The sequence below is a fragment of the Pleurodeles waltl genome, chromosome 3_1, assembly GCF_031143425.1.
Source record: "Pleurodeles waltl isolate 20211129_DDA chromosome 3_1, aPleWal1.hap1.20221129, whole genome shotgun sequence".
NCBI lineage: Eukaryota > Metazoa > Chordata > Amphibia > Caudata > Salamandridae > Pleurodeles > Pleurodeles waltl.
The window spans coordinates 12,421,013-12,438,638 of record NC_090440.1 but is presented as its reverse complement, the minus strand read 5'-3'; the positions used below and the strand labels follow the sequence as shown (position 1 = coordinate 12,438,638).

General features: G+C 51.8%; 1 protein-coding gene across 1 annotated transcript in view; it reads left to right on the top strand.

Moving 5' to 3' along the window:
- CSTPP1 (centriolar satellite-associated tubulin polyglutamylase complex regulator 1) overlaps positions 1-17,626 on the top strand; it is a 289,355-nt gene that overhangs the window by 36,816 nt on the left and 234,913 nt on the right. The window contains exon 2 of the mRNA XM_069221679.1: positions 13,298-13,400. Within this exon, the coding sequence (XP_069077780.1) occupies positions 13,298-13,400 (103 nt within the window). The remainder of the gene's footprint in view (positions 1-13,297; positions 13,401-17,626) is intronic.

Sequence of the window (17,626 nt, the reverse complement as noted above, 5' to 3'; positions counted from 1 at the left end):
GCCTCTTCTAGTATGTGAACATAGGCATTAGTCAAGGATGTGTATGTTCTAGATCTGGGCTACAGAGAATGCCCCTTCTAGTAGGTGAAATAGACATTAGTCAAGTATGCGTATGGTTCTAGATCTGGGCTACGGAGAACGCCTCTTCTAGTATGTGAACATAGGCATTAGTCAAGGATGCGTATGGTTCTAGATCTGGGCTACAGAGAGAATGCCCCTTCTAGTAGGTGAAATAGACATTAGTCAAGGATGCGTATGTTCTAGATCTGGGCTCCTGAGAACGCCTCTTCTAATAGGTGAAACAGACATTAGTCAAGGATGCGTATGGTCCAGATCTGGGCTACAGAGAAAGCCTCTTCTAGTAGGTGAAATAGACAATAGTCAAGGATGCGTATGGGGCTAGATCTGGGCTACGGAGAATGCCTCTTCTAGTATGTGAAATAGACATTAGTCAAGAATGCGTATGGTTCTACATCTGGGCTACGGAGAAAGCCTCTTCTAGTAGGTGAAATAGACATTAGTCAAGGATGCGTATGGTTCTAGATCTGGGCTACAGAGAAAGCCTCTTTTAGTATGTGAACATAGGCATTAGTCAAGGATGTGTATGTTCTAGATCTGGGCTACAGAGAATGCCTCTTCTAGTAGGTGAAACAGACATTAGTCAAGGATGCGTATGGTTCTAGATCTGGGCTACAGAGAAAGCCTCTTCTAATAGGTGAAATAGACATTAGTCAAGGATGTGTATGGGGCTAGATCTGGGCTACGGAGAACGCCTCTTCTAGTATGTGAACATAGGCATTAGTCAAGGATGTGTATGTTCTAGATCTGGGCTACAGAGAATGCCCCTTCTAGTAGGTGAAATAGACATTAGTCAAGTATGCGTATGGTTCTAGATCTGGGCTACGGAGAACGCCTCTTCTAGTACGTGAACATAGGCATTAGTCAAGGATGCGTATGGTTCTAGATCTGGGCTACAGAGAGAATGCCCCTTCTAATAGGTGAAACAGACATTAGTCAAGGATGCGTATGGTTCTAGATCTGGGCTACAGAGAAAGCCTCTTCTAGTAGGTGAAATAGACATTAGTCAAGGATGCGTATGGGGCTAGATCTTGGCTACGGAGAATGCCTCTTCAAGTATGTGAAATAGACATTAGTCAAGAATGCATATGGTTCTAGATCTGGGCTACGGAGAACGCCTCTTCTAGTATGTGAACATAGGCATTAGTCAAGGATGCGTATGGTTCTAGATCTGGGCTACGGAGAACGCCTCTTCTAGTATGTGAAATAGACATTAGTCAAGGATGTGTATGGTTCTAGATATGGGCTACGGAGAGCACCCCTTCAGGTACGTGAACATAGGCATTAGTTAAGGATGTGTATGTTCTAGGTCCGGGCTATGGAGAATGGTTCTTCAGATATGTGCACATGACATTAGTCAAGGATGTGTATGGTTGTAGATCAGGGCTACAGAGAATGCCTCTTCAGGTACATGAAGATGGGCATTAGTCAAGGATGTGCATGTTCTTGATATGGGCGAAGGAGAATGCTTCATCAACGAGTAGCTCGCAAGCTACTGTTGGCTTTGCAGCTACCTGTGAGTAGCTCTCCTGGCTGCAGCCAAGCCTTCTACATTAGAAACGTTTGCTGGGTTGAATTCATTCATGCACCCTGAAATTGAAAAGATGATATTTGATTGTTTCATCAGGAGTTTTGGGGGAAACATTACTATTATAATGAGATTGGTGCCAAGGGCATTGCAGCTATGACTGTCATAGGCATTAATCATCGAGAGGAATTCATAAAGTATTTTGTGCATTACTGCTGGACACTCTGCGTAATGAATGCGGTGATGGCTGCTGGTAATGCTGCTTGGGGTGGCCACTAATGTACACTTGCCTTCTGGGGTCACTGTTACCGCACTGATTATGAGAGTAGTGCAGGAGTATTTCATCACCATAAGTAGCTCTTACTACAGAAAAGGTTGGAGACCCCGGTATAGGAGATGAGGTGGTGAATGCTGAGGACATGGGTTCCCCGCACTTCAAGACGTCACAATAATTAGATGGGTGATATTCATGACAGTATCAGTGTTAAGAGAAGTAAACACGCCCGGTTATTCATTTTCCAAATGACTTCCAACATCTTTATTGGAAAGAACTGGAACCAGGCAGTTCAAGTTTCATTATTGTTCCAAGACTTTTCTGTTATATATACAGAGTTCCTGCTTTGTAATTCTACTACCACTGTCCAAGGTTTCACTTACCTGTGGGTGGTCAGTGTTATTTTGAGTATAACATTTATTGTTTCTTTTGGGTCAGTTGTTGATATTACAGATTCATTTTATATTTTTGTTTTATTTAAAGAAGGAAGATGTTTGTAGAGCTGGAAGGAGATGATTTTTTTTTTATTTTGTTAAAAATATTTTTATTGCATTTTCACTTTAGATCCATTTCCAACGTTTAGCATTTGCAGTTTCAGGATATGGTAGATCTATTACACTATTATCACACAGATTAACAATAAAAACTTAACTGAGGTCTCGTCATTTTGCTTAAAGGGATTACAAATGCGGTTTCTAAATGATCACTTTTACCATGAGAGATTAATAGACTTGTGTGCCCTGGGTTGGTTATGTTCATTTATTGGGTCTTGTGGTTATTGCTATCGTGGGGGAGACCCAGTTTGGTAGCAATTTGTGGTATCTGGGTCCCATTAACTTGTGTTCCTGTGAGGGGCCCTAGATCCACTCTGAATAGTCACTGTAGGTTACTTCTAGTGGAGGAGGTGGGCGTGGGAGCGTCCTCTGGCTGTGGAATTTGACTCGTCAGGCCTACTCGAAGTATGGGGATCTGTTAGGTAAAAGAATGTTTGTCTTAGGGTCGCTATATGTTCCGGTTCATGGCGGTTTCTCATCGCTTTTGCCCTCTAGTCTACTTATTAAAGTTTCCCAGACCTCACTGCCTGTATGCTGTTGCCCTCCCCGGCTGATTTCCGCAGCACCATTAATTCTGCGCTAGCCCATCTCAGTGTCATGCTGTGCCAGGTTTTCAGATCCGGAGCAGAGGCCGATTTCCAGTTCATCGCTATCAGTCTTTTGTACATCACGTATGCTAGGCTGTGAATTTATGTAAATGCTTATGTTTCTTGTCTCTCTGTCTCAGACCCAGCAGGCAGGATTTAGGGTCTGCTGTGAGCACCAACCCCGTCAGCTCCGATACCCTCTCCACTATCCCGCTCCATTCCCTGTTCACCCGGGCACATTCCCGAACCATGTGGTAAAAGTGTGCCAGCGGGGCCTGACGTCTTGGGCAGGTTGGGTCCGAGCTGGGGAGCATTCGTTTAATCCTGGCTGGGGAGAGATACGCTTGATGTGTAGAATTAAATTGCGTTTAGCGAAACCTGGGGTTTCTCGATACCCCCTGTGTGTGGTGTAGTGCGTTTGGCCATTCCTCTTGCGAGATCGGGGTTGGAAGAACATCGTTCCACCTCACCCGTGCATTTTCCAGGTTGGGTGCGGGGTATTTGTTCAGAGTTTTGTATAGATTCGACACGACCTTCGACTGGCTGTCGTATTGCAACATATGGTGCAGTGCTGGGGAGATCACCGGTTCTTGGTTCCCTGCCAACCACATCTTCTTGAAGGAGTGGCATATGGCATAATATGTCATGAACTGCCCAGGATTTACTGAACTGAGGTCCTGTATCGAATCAAAAGGCATTAATTTCCCTTCTTCGAAGCAGTCACCTATCGTCTCTATGCCCGCCTCTGTCCAGGCAACTAACAAGCGTTTTCTTTCTCCTCTTTCCCAGCCAGGGAGTGCGCCCAACTGTACAAGAGGCGAGTAGGGGAGCGTGTGGCAGCCGTTTTGGATATATCTCTTCCAGCATGCATGCGCCACTAGCATAAGTGGTTTGTCGGTCGCCCCCTTCGGAGACCTGGTTGCCAGCCAAGCGACCAAGGGTGTGCCGCGTCAATTCGTCAATACCCATGCCAATTCCACCAACATGGGCCTATGTATCCAGCTCAGTATACACTGTAGCTGTGTAGCCGCGTAGTAGCGTTCAAAATTAGGGGCACCCAGACCGCCCGCAGTCACTGGGCGCTGCAGCGTAGTGAGTGCGACGCGCGCTCTGCCCCCGCCCATATGATTTGCAACAAAGCTCCGTTCAGGTCGCGGAAGAAGCTCCTGGGGATCAAAAGCGGCAGTGCCGCAAAGTAGTATAGAAGCCTAGGTAATATCAGCATGTTTGCTATCACCACTCTGCCCATCGGTGATAGCGGTAGTTTACTCCAGAAACGTAACGACCCTTTTATGGAGGCAAATGCTCTCCCCAAATTTCCATCCCTAAGGTCCTCTGATCTGTGATATATTTGCACTCACAGGTATTTGAATGAGTCAAAGCACCATTTCAGGTGCCCAGTCGGGGATGTTTCTCTATTTGACAGAGGCCGTGCGGACAAGGGGAACACGCAAATTTTACCCAATTCACTACCAGTCCGGACATCTCTCCGAATTCGGTCCGGAGTGAAATTACCAGCGGGATCGTCTCGCTTCCCTTCCGCAAGTATATTAAGGCGTCATCTGCATATAAAGATATTATATGTTTCGCCCCATTCCTGAGTATGCCCCAGCTGTCCTCCATCATCCGCAGGCGGTCGCCAGTGGTTCCATTGCTATTGCGAATAGCAAGGGGGATAGGGTGCACCCCTGTCTGGTACCTCGAGCAATCGGGATGCTGTCAGATAAAACTCTCCCTGTTTTCACGCGTGCTTGTGGTTTGGAGTACAGTGTCTGCACCCATTGTATATATTTAGGGCCGATTCCCATTTTTCGCATATTGGCAAATAAAAAGTCCCACCCCAGCGTGTCAAATGCCTTCTCAATGTCCAGCGAGAGCACCATTTCCTCATGCGCCCCTGGTGAGGTGCCCCCCAGCACTCCCATTAGTCTACGGATATTTAGAAAGGTATTACGTCTGGGGATGAAGCCATTTTGGTCATCGTGTATCAAAGTGTGGATGACGGGCGCCAACCTATTAGCCAATACTTTGCCCAGGATTTTACAGTCAGTGTTTAAATGTGATAATGGCCTGTAGGATTTAACGCCTGTGGGGTCCCGCCCCTGCTTGGGCAGGACCACTATCAGGGCTTCTCTTTGCGTGGGGGGCAATGCCTTGTGGTTCCAGGCCTCCTCATATACTTTCAGCAGATGAGGCTTTAAGTGATTCGAGTATTTCGCGTAGTATTCTAGTGGAAGGCCATCTATTCCCGGTGCTTTATTCCTGGGCATCTGTGCTAATGCTATGTTTAATTCCGCTACACTCAGTGGGGCCTCCAATTTCTCTTCGTCTTCCTGAGATAATTGTGCTAATTGGGATCCTGCAAGGAAGGCTGTGAGCTGTGCAGGTGTACAGGCCGCTCGTTTGGCGTAGAGGTTCATATAGTGTTCCCTGAACGCCCCATTTATCTCAGTTTGCGTGGAGGCCGTCTCGCCGTTGTCTAGTTTTGTAGCCCCTATCGGAGACTGCTGTCGGTCCTCCTTCAGGAGCCACGCCAGCAGCCTGCCTGACCTGTCTCCCTCCGACTGCTGCTGCATCAAATTATATTTGTGGTCGTGCCTACGGAGGCGAGAATCTGCTTCTTTATATCTTATACGCGCCTCTTTTAATACGGTGTAGGGTGCATCCTTCCGTGCCACCGCTATTTCAAGTGTTCTCAATTCCTTCTCTAAGTTACTAATCTCCGAGTGTAGAGTGCGCCTAACCTCCCAAGTGGACGACATGCAGTACCCCCTGACTACCACCTTATGCGCCTCCCACTCTGCCGCCCTTGAGCTCGCGGAGTCTGTGTTAATTTCCCAGTACTGCCTCAGCGCTGTGTCCAGTCCGTCTGAGTATGCCTGATCTTGGAGTGCTTCTGGCTGTAAACGCCATGTAGGGATCCCTGATCGAGCTCCCCCCATTTTAATATCATTCTGAGCGGTGAGTGATCCGATAGTGTCTTAGCCAGGTATTCTGTCCCGCTCGACAATGTGCATATATCAGTAGTACCCCATATTATATCTATTCTAGTATGTACTTTGTGGGGTATTGAGTAGAATGAGTATTCTCTCTGTCGGGGGTGTTGCTTGCGCCATAAGTCATAAAGTCTCATATCTTCTACCCATATCTGCAGGGGGCTCTTAGCGCTTCTGTTTGTTATACCTTTCTTGGGGGGGGGGGTTGATCTGTCCAGCGCTGCATTCGGTAAGCTATTAAAATCACCTCCCCATATGGCCGGGGCTGCGGGGTTTACTAGTAGTGCCGGAGTGTCTCCAGAAAACCCGCCAGTGCGTTGTTGGGGCCGTAAATCCCTATGAGCGTTAAATGTCTCCGGTCTAGTTGTCCCTCCACTATTACATATCTGCCCCCTGGGTCTAATTTATACGAGGTTCGGACAAACGGGACGCCGCCTGCTATCCATATCAGTACCCCCCACAGCGGACAGGATTAATCGTTCAAAAGATACTCTTTATAGCCAACATGGCTGGCAGTTCGATTCCTGTTGCGGTCTCTACTGTACCCCAGCCGCTTGCTGCCCTGTCAGGATTGAGGTAGCCGATTTGTTATTGCCATTCACAGTTCATCTGCAGTTCTAGGGGTAACCTCTGGGCCCCTGAACGCATCTGTAATCGTTGAGTCCGAGCTGGCCGATTCCGAGCCCGCCAGGGGGCCCGACCTGAGTGTCTCGAAAGAATTGTGCATTAGTAACGGGGTTTCTTTTAACACTTTTGCTCTTTCCTCCACTGCCTGTCTCTCTGTGGGTTGACCCTTGTGGCATCTCTTATTGCGCTTTCTCGATGTGGAGGTCATCCATTCCTCCTCTTCATTCACTCCTTCGTTAGTCTTTGCTATACCTTTAGCGTGCATCCAGGTCCAGGCATCTTCGGGGGAGGTGAACATATGAGTGCGTTCTTCTGAAATCACCCTCAATTTGGCAGGGAAAAGGAGAGCGTATTTGATATTGTGTTCCCGGAGTCGTCGTTTAATTTTCACATAGGAGTTCCATTGTTTCTGTACTTCTTGAGTGAAGTCTGGGTAGGCATGGACCACTGAGCCCTCATGTCGAAATAGGCCTTTGCAGCGGAATTGCTGCAGTATCAGGTCTCGGTCCCTATAATTCAAGAGTTTCACTATTAATGGTCTGGGTGGTTGACCCGGTAATGGCGGTCTTCCTGGGACTCTGTGCGCCCGTTCAACAGAGAAGAACTTCGAGGGGGACCCGCTCAGTACTTCTTTAATTAGCCACTGCTCTATGATTAGTTCCGAGCACTGTTCTGGTAGGTGCTCAGGGAACCCCACGAAGCGAATGTTATTGCTTTCTGCTTCTTCGGCACGCCTCCATAGGATCTTCACCTCTGCGTCCAGGCGTTGGATTTGTTTCTGGTTGTCCGAGACCGTAGGGCTCGTCTTACTCAGGGTGTCCTCCGTTGTTTTCACCCTCTCTGTCAAGTTCCGATGATCCACTCTAGTAGGTTTAGATCTTGTGATACTGTGTCTATTTTTAGTTTTAGCACTTTTTGAACTGCATAGAGTGGGATTGGAGTGTACTCTCCAGTGATTGCAAGGTTAGGATTTGCTGTTGGTCATTGGGCGCCAGGGCCGGGCGCAGTTCGTTCTTGATTTTTAGCTGACTTAGATTTCCCAGCCATTGTTTTTCCTTTTGTGTAACTCCCGCAGCCAGGGGGCAGCTTAGTTATGTGTTTCTAGAGCGACTGGGTGCCCCAAGAGCACCGGTTCTCCTTCCGACGTGTAATGCCTTCTTCAGGCCCCTATAACCTGCTTGTGGGCCCTCTTTATCTGTTCTATCTGTGGGAGCTTGTGCTGGATCAGTTAGAGCAATTGGGGGGGGTCTTGGTGCTGCTGGTTGGGTGCTCTGGTCCCAGGGTGCGTGTAGGTGCACCCTCAGGGTGCCCACCCTGTGTAGAGCCCCCGGGGGGGGGGGGGGGTCCAGGTGCCCGCAATAGTCCTCCTCCGACCCCACCCCGCGTGTGTCTGCAGGCCCCCACCTACGCAGTGCAGGAAGGCCTGCGGGGAAGGCCAGTGTTAACAAGGGCAATGGCGCGGGGGGAGGAGGGGGGAGCCTCCTGGTTGAACTGCCCCCTCAGCTGTTGTTCACCGGTCCACGTTGTTGCTCCCTCTTCTTCTTTTACCCCCGCTGTCTCCGCACTTCTGGTGGGGGGGGGGAGAGGCAGTTGTTCCCTTGCTTTAAGCGGTGGGGGGGCTATCACCGCTGTGGTTGGCTGCTACACCCTCAGATTGGGCGGGAGTCCACGAGGCCTTGCTTTTTGCCCTTTTCGCGATCCCTTTATGATTTCTTCGCGCCCGGGCCGGCTGCGGCACCCGAACGCAGCGCCACCATTCCACCGTGTCCCCTCGTTTTTAATTCGTGGGGGCGATCCGCCCCGCTGAGGAGAGGCCCGCCGGCTCTCTCCTCTCAGTTCGGCCGGATGGGGGAAGGGGGGAGGAGGGACACGCAGCGGCGAGGGGAGAAGCCGCACCGGTGCTCGGGACTCACTCCACGGGGCCTCCCCCTCGCCAAGGGCCCCCGGCTCCTTACCTCCGCCGCCCTGGGGTGCTTCACTTTTCTTTCACCGGGGGCTCAAGCCTCCGGGGCGCCGCCATTACGCAGCCTCGTGACCGTGCACCCGTCCCGGCTCTTTGTGCGTCCCCCGCTCCTATGCGGGCCCGCTCAGACCCGCGGTTCCGCGGATGACCCCAGGACCAGGCGCACTCCACAGGGATTCGATCTCCCGGTCGGGAGCGCCCTACAGAATCATTTCTCCGGGTCAGAGTCGGAGCTCCTCACTTAGGCGTCCGACTCGGTCGCTGTAGGAGGCTGGACTGGCTTGTAGTGAGTACCAAGGGGTACTTGCACCTTGCACCAGGCCCAGTTATCCCTTATTAGTGTATAGGGTGTCTAGCAGCTTGGGCTGATAGATAATGGTAGCTTAGCAGAGCAGCTTAGGCTGAACTAGGAGACGTGTGAAGCTACTACAGTACCACTTAGTGTCATATGCACAATATCATAAGAAAACACAATACACAGTTATACTAAAAATAAAGGTACTTTATTTTTATGACAATATGCCAAAGTATCTTAGAGTGTACCCTCAGTGAGAGGATAGGAAATATACACAAGATATATATACACAATAGCAAAAATATGCAGTATAGTCTTAGAAAACAGTGCAAACAATGTATAGTTACAATAGGATGCAATGGGGAAACATAGGGATAGGGGCAACACAAACCATATACTCCAGAAGTGGAATGCGAACCACGAATGGACCCCAAACCTATGTGACCTTGTAGAGGGTCGCTGGGACTATTAGAAAATAGTGAGAGTTAGAAAAGTAACCCTCCCCAAGACCCTGAAAAGTGAGTGCAAAGTGCACTAAAGTTCCCCTAAGGACAAAATAGTCGTGTTAGAGGAATAATGCAGGAAAGACACAAACCAGCAATGCAACAACTGTGGATTTCCAATCTAGGGTACCTGTGGAACAAGGGGACCAAGTCCAAAAGTCACAAGCAAGTCGGAGATGGGCAGATGCCCAGGAAATGCCAGCTGCGGGTGCAAAGAAGCTTCGACTGGACAGAAGAAGCTGAGGTTTCTGCAGGAACGAAAAGGGCTAGAGACTTCCCCTTTGGTGGACGGATCCCTCTCGCCTTGGAGAGTCGTGCAGAAGTGTTTTCCCGCCGGAAGGACGCCAACAAGCCTTGCTACACGCAAATCGTGCGTTTGGCGTTTTTGGACGCTGCTGGGGCCCAGGAGGGACCAGGAGGTCGCAAATTGGACCTGCAGAGAGAGGGGACGTCGAGCAAGACAAAGAGCCCTCACTGAAGCAGGTAGCACCCGGAGAAGTGCCAGAAACAGGCACTACGAGGATGCGTGAAATGGTGCTCGCCGAAGTTGCACAAAGGAGTCCCACGTCGCGGGAGACCAACTTAGAAAGTCGTGCAATGCAGGTTTGAGTGCCGTGGACCCAGGCTTGGCTGTGCACGAAGGATTTCCGCCGGAAGTGCACAGGGGCCGGAGTAGCTGCAAAGTCGCGGTTCCCAGCAATGCAGCCCAGCGAGGTGAGGCAAGGACTTACCTCCACCAAACTTGGGCTGAAGAGTCACTGGACTGTGGGGGTCACTTGGACAGAGTCGCTGGATTCGAGGGACCTCGCTCGTCGTGCTGAGAGGAGACCCAAGGGACCGGTAATGCAGCTTTTTGGTGCCTGCGGTTGCAGGGGGAAGATTCCGTCGACCCACAGGAGATTTCTTCGGAGCTTCTGGTGCAGAGAGGAGGCAGACTACCCCCACAGCATGCACAAGCAGGAAAACAGTCAAGAAGGCGGCAGGATCAGCGTTACAGAGTTGCAGTAGTCGTCTTCGCTACTATGTTGCAGGTTTGCAGGCTTCCAGCGCGGTCAGCGGTCGATTCCTTATCAGAAGGTGAAGAGGGAGATGCAGAGGAACTCGGCTGAGCTCATGCATTCGTTATCTAAAGTTTCCCCAGAGACAGAGACCCTAAATAGCCAGAAAAGAGGGTTTGGCTACCTAGGAGAGAGGAAAGGCTACTAACACCTGAAGGAGCCTATCAGCAGGAGTCTCTGACGTCACCTGGTGGCACTGGCCACTCAGAGCAGTCCAGTGTGCCAGCAGCACCTCTGTTTCCAAGATGGCAGAGGTCTGGAGCACACTGGAGGAGCTCTGGACACCTCCCAGGGGAGGTGCAGGTCAGGGGAGTGGTCACTCCCCTTTCCTTTGTCCAGTTTCGCGCCAGAGCAGGGGCTAAGGGGTCCCTGAACCGGTGTAGACTGGCTTATGCAGAATTGGGCACATCTGTGCCCAACAAAGCATTTCCAGAGGCTGGGGGAGGCTACTCCTCCCCTGCCTTCACACCATTTTCCAAAGGGAGAGGGTGTCACACCCTCTCTCAGAGGAAGTTCTTTGTTCTGCCATCCTGGGCCAGGCCTGGCTGGACCCCAGGAGGGCAGCTGCCTGTCTGAGGGGTTGGCAGCAGCAGCAGCTGCAGTGAAACCCCAGGAAGGGCAGTCTGGCAGTACCAGGGTCTGTGCTACAGACCACTGGGATCATGGAAGTGTACCAACAATGCCAGGATGGCATAGAGGGGGCAATTCCATGATCATAGACATGTTACATGGCCATATTAGGAGTTACCATGGTGAAGCTACATATAGGTAGTGACCTATATGTAGTGCACGCGTGTAATGGTGTCCCCGCACTCACAAAGTTCAGTGAATTGGCTCTGAACAATGTGGGGGCACCTTGGCTAGTGCCAGGGTGCCCTCACACTAAGTAACTTTGCACCTAACCTTTACCAGGTAAAGGTTAGACATATAGGTGACTTATAAGTTACTTAAGTGCAGTGTAAAATGGCTGTGAAATAACGTGGACGTTATTTCACTCAGGCTGCAGTGGCAGGCCTGTGTAAGAATTGTCAGAGCTCCCTATGGGTGGCAAAAGAAATGCTGCAGCCCATAGGGATCTCCTGGAACCCCAATACCCTGGGTACCTCAGTACCATATACTAGGGAATTATAAGGGTGTTCCAGTAAGCCAATGTAAATTGGTAAAAATGGTCACTAGCCTGTCAGTGACAATTTGGAAAGAAATGAGAGAGCATAACCACTGAGGTTCTGATTAGCAGAGCCTCAGTGAGACAGTTAGTCACTACACAGGTAACACATTCAGGCACACTTATGAGCACTGGGGCCCTGGGTTACCAGGGTCCCAGTGACACATACAACTAAAACAACATATATACAGTGAAAAATGGGGGTAACATGCCAGGCAAGATGGTACTTTCCTACAGTCGCCATCTTGGCTCCAGCTGGAAGGAGATGATATTTATGTGATAGGCTTAAGGTTTCGAGCTTCTATGCGCTAGATGTTACAAAGTCACTGCGGCAGTTGGTGTTGGACTGGAAGACGGAGAGTTGTACGTTTTTGGGTCCGCATCAAACTGTTTCAACACGAATAATCATCATTACAGCATGTCACTGAGGTTCACTTACTTTCCTTTCTGGAAGAAGTTTGGGGTTCATTGTCACCTTTCCAAAAGCTTACCAAAGCTAGACCGCTCAGCTTTGCCAATGGTTGCTAGTTTTAGGGGAGCCGTGGAATGCCTGCCTCAGACCTACATGTGCCTCATGTTAGTAAGGACTGGGATGAGGAAGTGGATGAGGGTGTTTGGCTTTGCCAATGGTTGTTAGTTTTAGGGACGCTACATATCCCTCATATTAGTAAGGTTTGGGACGAGGAAGTGGGTGATAATGTAATGCTTTTGCCAATGGTGGTTTCTTATAGGGGGCTGGGGGCCGCCTGCCCCAGACCTACACATGCCTCATGGTAGTAAGCATTGGGAGGAGGAAGTGGGTGAGTCTGTTTGGCTTTTGCCAATGGTTGTTAGTTTCAGGGGTGTCGCGGGGGCCCACCTGAGAGCTACACATGCCTCATATTAGTAAGGACTGGGACGAGGAAGTGGGTGAGGATGTTTGGCTTTAGCCAATGGTTGTTAGTTTGAGAGGGGTCGCGGGGGCCCACCTGAGAGCTACACATGCCTCATGTTAGTAAGGACTGGAACGAGGAAGTGGGTGAGGATGTTTGGCTTTGCCAATGGCTTTCTGTTTTGGAAGAGCTACACGTGCCTCATGTTAGTAAGGACTAAGGATGTTTGGCTTTGCCAATGGTTGCTTGTTTTAGAAGAGCTACACGTGCCTCATGTTAGTAAGGACTGGGAGGAAGATGTGGGTGAGGATGTTTGGTTTTGCCACTGGTTAGTTGTTTTAGGAGAACTACATGTGCCTCATGTTAGTAAGGACTGGGATGAGGAAGTAGGAGAGGATGTCATGCTTTGCCAATAGTTTTTATTTCTGGGGGGCTGCGGGTTGCCTGCCTCAGACCTACACGTACCTCATGTTAGTAAGGACTGGGAGGAGGAAGTGGGAGAGGATGTTTGGCTTTGCCAATGGTTGTTTATTTCTCAGTGGCTTTGGGCTGCCTGCCTCAGATCTGCACGTGCCTCATATCAGTAAGGACTGGGACCAGAAAGTGGGAGAGGATGTTTGACTTTGCCAATGGTTATTGGTTTTAGAGGAGCTGGGGGTGCACCCTCCCTGAGAGCTACATGTGCCTCATGTTAGTAAGGACTGGGACCAGGAAGTGGGAGAGGAAGTAATGAATGGTCAGTGTTGGGGCGAGCTCACAACTCACACGTGACCCTCCTGTGTTCTCATGTCTTTCAGCGCAGACTCACGTGTTGACATACATGGAGGATGCGGTGGCCCAGCTGCTGGACATGGGTGATGAGATCGGCCAGTACGGCACCGCCAAGTTCTTCCAAGAGTAGTGAGTACCGACCCTGCTTGTCAACCTCTTGACTCAAGTATGTGGGTGACATCTGATGTGGAAGAGGGTGACCCTACTAAGGTGAAGGGAGAATGAACACCTTTTTGGGGGTGACAGGTGTGAGAAGCGGGTGACCCCATTAAAGTCTGTGCTCTGTGAGGCCTGTAGATGGGTGAAATGAGGGCGACACACGCCAAATGCGGTGAGTGGGCACGTGTGAGTCAGTAGCGAACGCCTCCTGCATCAAGGGGCGGGTTAGTGATCCAATGAATGAGTACAAATGAAAGAGTGAGTACTGAACTGTGTGCGATGGAGTACTCGGTGTGTGGTGGAGCCCTGTGCAGTGGAGTACTGAGCTGTGTGTGATGGAGTACGGTGCCGTGTGTGATGGAGTACTGAGCAGTGTGTGGTGGAGTACTGAGCCCTGTGGTGAAATACTGAGCAGTGTGCGGTGGAGTACTGAGCAGTGTGTGGTGGAGCACTGAGCCCTGTGGTGGAGCACTGAGCAGTGTGCGGTGGAGTACTGAGCCGTGTGTGATGGAGTACGGAGCCGTGTGTGATGGAGTACGGTGCCGTGTGTGATGGAGTACTGAGCAGTGTGTGGGGGAGCACTGAGTGGTGTGTGCGGTGGAGTACTGAGCAGTGTGTGGTGAAGCACTGAGCCCTGTGGTGGAGTACTGAGCTGTGTGTGGTGGAGTACTCAGTGTGTGGTGGAGCCCTGTGCAGTGGAGTACTGAGCAGTGTGTGGTGGAGCACTGAGCCCTGTGGTGGAGTACGGAGCCGTGTGTGATGGAGTACTGAGCCGTGTGTGATGGAGTACTGAGCAGTGTGTGGGGGAGCACTGAGTGGTGTGTGCGGTGGAGTACTGAGCAGTGTGTGGTGGAGCACTGAGCCCTGTGGTGGAGTACTGAGCAGTGTGTGGTGGAGTACTCAGTGTGTGGTGGAGCCCTGTGCAGTGGAGTACTGAGCAGTGTGTGGTGGAGCACTGAGCCCTGCGGTGGAGTACTGAGCAGTGTACGGTGGAGTACTGAGCTGTGTGTGGGGAGCACTGAGCCCTGTGGTGGAGCACTGAGCAGTGTGCAGTGGAGTACTGAGCAGTGTGTGGTGGAGCACTGAGCAGTGTGCGGTGGAGTACTCGGTGTGTGGTGGAGTACTCAGTGTGTGGTGGAGCTCTGTGCAGTGGAGTACTGAGCAGTGTGTGGTGGAGTACTCGGTGGGTGGTGGAGCCCTGTGCAGTGGAGTACTGAGCAGTGTGCAGTGGAGTACTGAGCAGTGTGTGGTGGAGCACTGAGCCCTGTGGTGGAGCACTGAGCAGTGTGCGGTGGAGTACTGAGCCGTGTGCGGTGGAGTACTGAGCCGTGTGCGATGGAGTACGGAGCCGTGTGTGATGGAGTACTGAGCAGTGTGTGGGGGAGCACTGAGCTGTGTGTGATGGAGTACGGTGCTGTGTGTGATGGAGTACTGAGCAGTGTGTGGGGGAGCACTGAGCTGTGTTTGATGAAGTACTGAGCTGTGTTTGATGAAGTACTGAGCTGTGTGTGATGGAGTACTGAGCAGTGTGTGGGGGAGCACTGAGCTGTGTGTGGGGGAGCACTGAGCTGTGTGTGATGGAGTACGGAGCTGTGTGTGGGGAGCACTGAGCTGTGTATTATGGAGTACGCTGCCGTGTGTGATGGAGTACTGAGCAGTGTGTGGTGGAGCACTGAGCCCTGTGGTGGAGTACTGAGCAGTGTGTGGTGGAGTACTCTGTGTGTCGTGGAGCCCTGTGCAGTGGAGCACTGAGCAGTGTGTGGTGGAGCACTGAGCAGTGTGCAGTGGAGTGCTGAGCAGTGTGTGGTGGAGCACTGAGCCCTGTGGTGGAGTACTGAGCAGTGTGTGGTGGAGTACTCTGTGTGTCGTGGAGCCCTGTGCAGTGGAGTACTGAGCAGTGTGCGGTGGAGTACTGAGCAGTGTGCGGTGGAGTACTGAGCAGTGTGCGGTGGAGTACTGAGCAGTGTGTGGTGGAGCACTGAGCCCTGTGGTGGAGTACTGAACTGTGTGTGGTGGAGTACTCGGTGTGTGGTGGAGCCCTGTGCAGTGGAGTACTGAGCAGTGTGTGGTGGAGCACTGAGCCCTGCGGTGGAGTACTGAGCAGTGTGCGGTGGAGTACTGAGCTGTGTGTGGTGCAGTACTGAGCTGTGTGTGGTGGAGTACTGAGCAGTGTGTGGTGAAGCACTGAGCCCTGTGGTGGAGTACTGAGCAGTGTGCGGTGGAGTACTGAGCAGTGTGCGGTGGAGTACTGAGCAGTGTGTGGTGGAGTACTCGGTGTGTGGTGGAGTACTCGGTGTGTGGTGGAGCTCTGTGCAGTGGAGTACTGAGCAGTGTGTGGTGGAGTACTCGGTGGGTGGTGGAGCCCTGTGCAGTGGAGTACTGAGCAGTGTGCAGTGGAGTACTGAACAGTGCGTGGTGGAGCACTGAGCCCTGTGGTGGAGCACTGAGCAGTGTGCGGTGGAGTACTGAGCCGTGTGTGATGGAGTACTGAGCAGTGTGTGGGGGAGCACTGAGCTGTGTGTGATGGAGTGCGGTGCTGTGTGTGATGGAGTACTGAGCAGTGTGTGGGGGAGCACTGAGCTATGTGTGATGGAGTACTGAGCAGTGTGTGGGGGAGTACTGAGCAGTGTGTGGGGGAGTACTGAGCTATGTGTGGGGAGCACTGAGCTGTGTATGATGGAGTACGGTGCCGTGTGTGATGGAGCACAGAGCAGTGTGTGGGGGAGCACTGAGCTGTGTATGATGGAGTACTGAGCAGTGTGTGGTGGAGCACTGAGCCCTGTGGTGGAGTACTGAGCAGTGTGTGGTGGAGTACTCTGTGTGTCGTGGAGCCCTGTGCAGTGGAGTACTGAGCCCTGTGGTGGAGTACTGAGCAGTGTGTGGTGGAGTACTGAGCCCTGTGGTGGAGTACTGAGCTGTGTGTGGTGGAGTACTCAGTGTGTGGTGGAGCCCTGTGCAGTGGAGTACTGAGCAGTGTGTGGTGGAGCACTGAGCACTGTGGTGGAGTACTGAGCAGTGTGTGGTGAAGCACTGAGCCCTGTGGTGGAGCACTGAGCAGTGTGTGGTGGAGCACTGAGCCCTGTGGTGGAGTACTGAGCAGTGTGTGGTGGAGTACTCGGTGTGTGGTGCAGCCCTGTGCAGTGGAGTACTGAGCAGTGTGTGGTGGAGCACTGAGCCCTGTGGTGGAGTACTGAGCAGTGTGCGGTGGAGTACTGAGCAGTGTGCGGTGGAGCACTGAGCCCTGTGGTGGAGTACTGAGCAGTGTGTGGTGGAGTATTCGGTGTGTGGTGGAGCCCTGTGCAGTGGAGTACTGAGCAGTGTGTGGTGGAGCACTGAGCCCTGTGGTGGAGTACTGAGCAGTGTGCGGTGGAGCACCGAGCCCTGTGGTGGAGTACTGAGCAGTGTGTGGTGGTGTACTGAGCCCTGTGGTGGAGTACTGAGCAGTGTGTGGGGGAGCACTGAGTTGTGTGTGGTGGAGCACTGAGCAGTGTGTGGTGGAGCACCGAGCCCTGTGGTGGAGTACTGAGCAGTGTGTGGTGGAGTACTGAGCCCTGTGGTGGAGTACTGAGCAGTGTGCGGTGGAGTACTGAGCAGTGTGCGGTGGAGCACTGAGCCCTGTGGTGGAGTACTGAGCAGTGTGCGGTGGAGTACTGAGCAGTGTGCGGTGGAGCACTGAGCCCTGTGGTGGAGTACTGAGCAGTGTGTGGTGGAGTACTCGGTGTGTGGTGGAGCCCTGTGCAGTGGAGTACTGAGCAGTGTGTGGTGGAGCACTGAGCCCTGTGGTGGAGTACTGAGCAGTGTGCAGTGGAGCACCGAGCCCTGTGGTGGAGTACTGAGCAGTGTGTGGTGGAGTACTGAGTTGTGTGTGGTGGAGCACTGAGCAGTGTGTGGTGGAGCACCGAGCCCTGTGGTGGAGTACTGAGCAGTGTGTGGTGGAGTACTGAGCCCTGTGGTGGAGTACTGAGCAGTGTGTGGGGGAGCACTGAGTTGTGTGTGGTGGGATACTGAGCAGTGTGTGGGGGAGCACTGAGTGGTGTGTGAGATGGAGTACTGAGCCATGTGCAGTGTGTTACTGATCTGTGTGCTGTGGAGTACTGAGCTGTGTTTGGTGCAGTACTGAGCTGTGTGTGGTGAAGTGCTGAGACGTGTGATGAGTACTGAGCCGTGTGTGATGGAGTACAGAGCATTGTGCAATG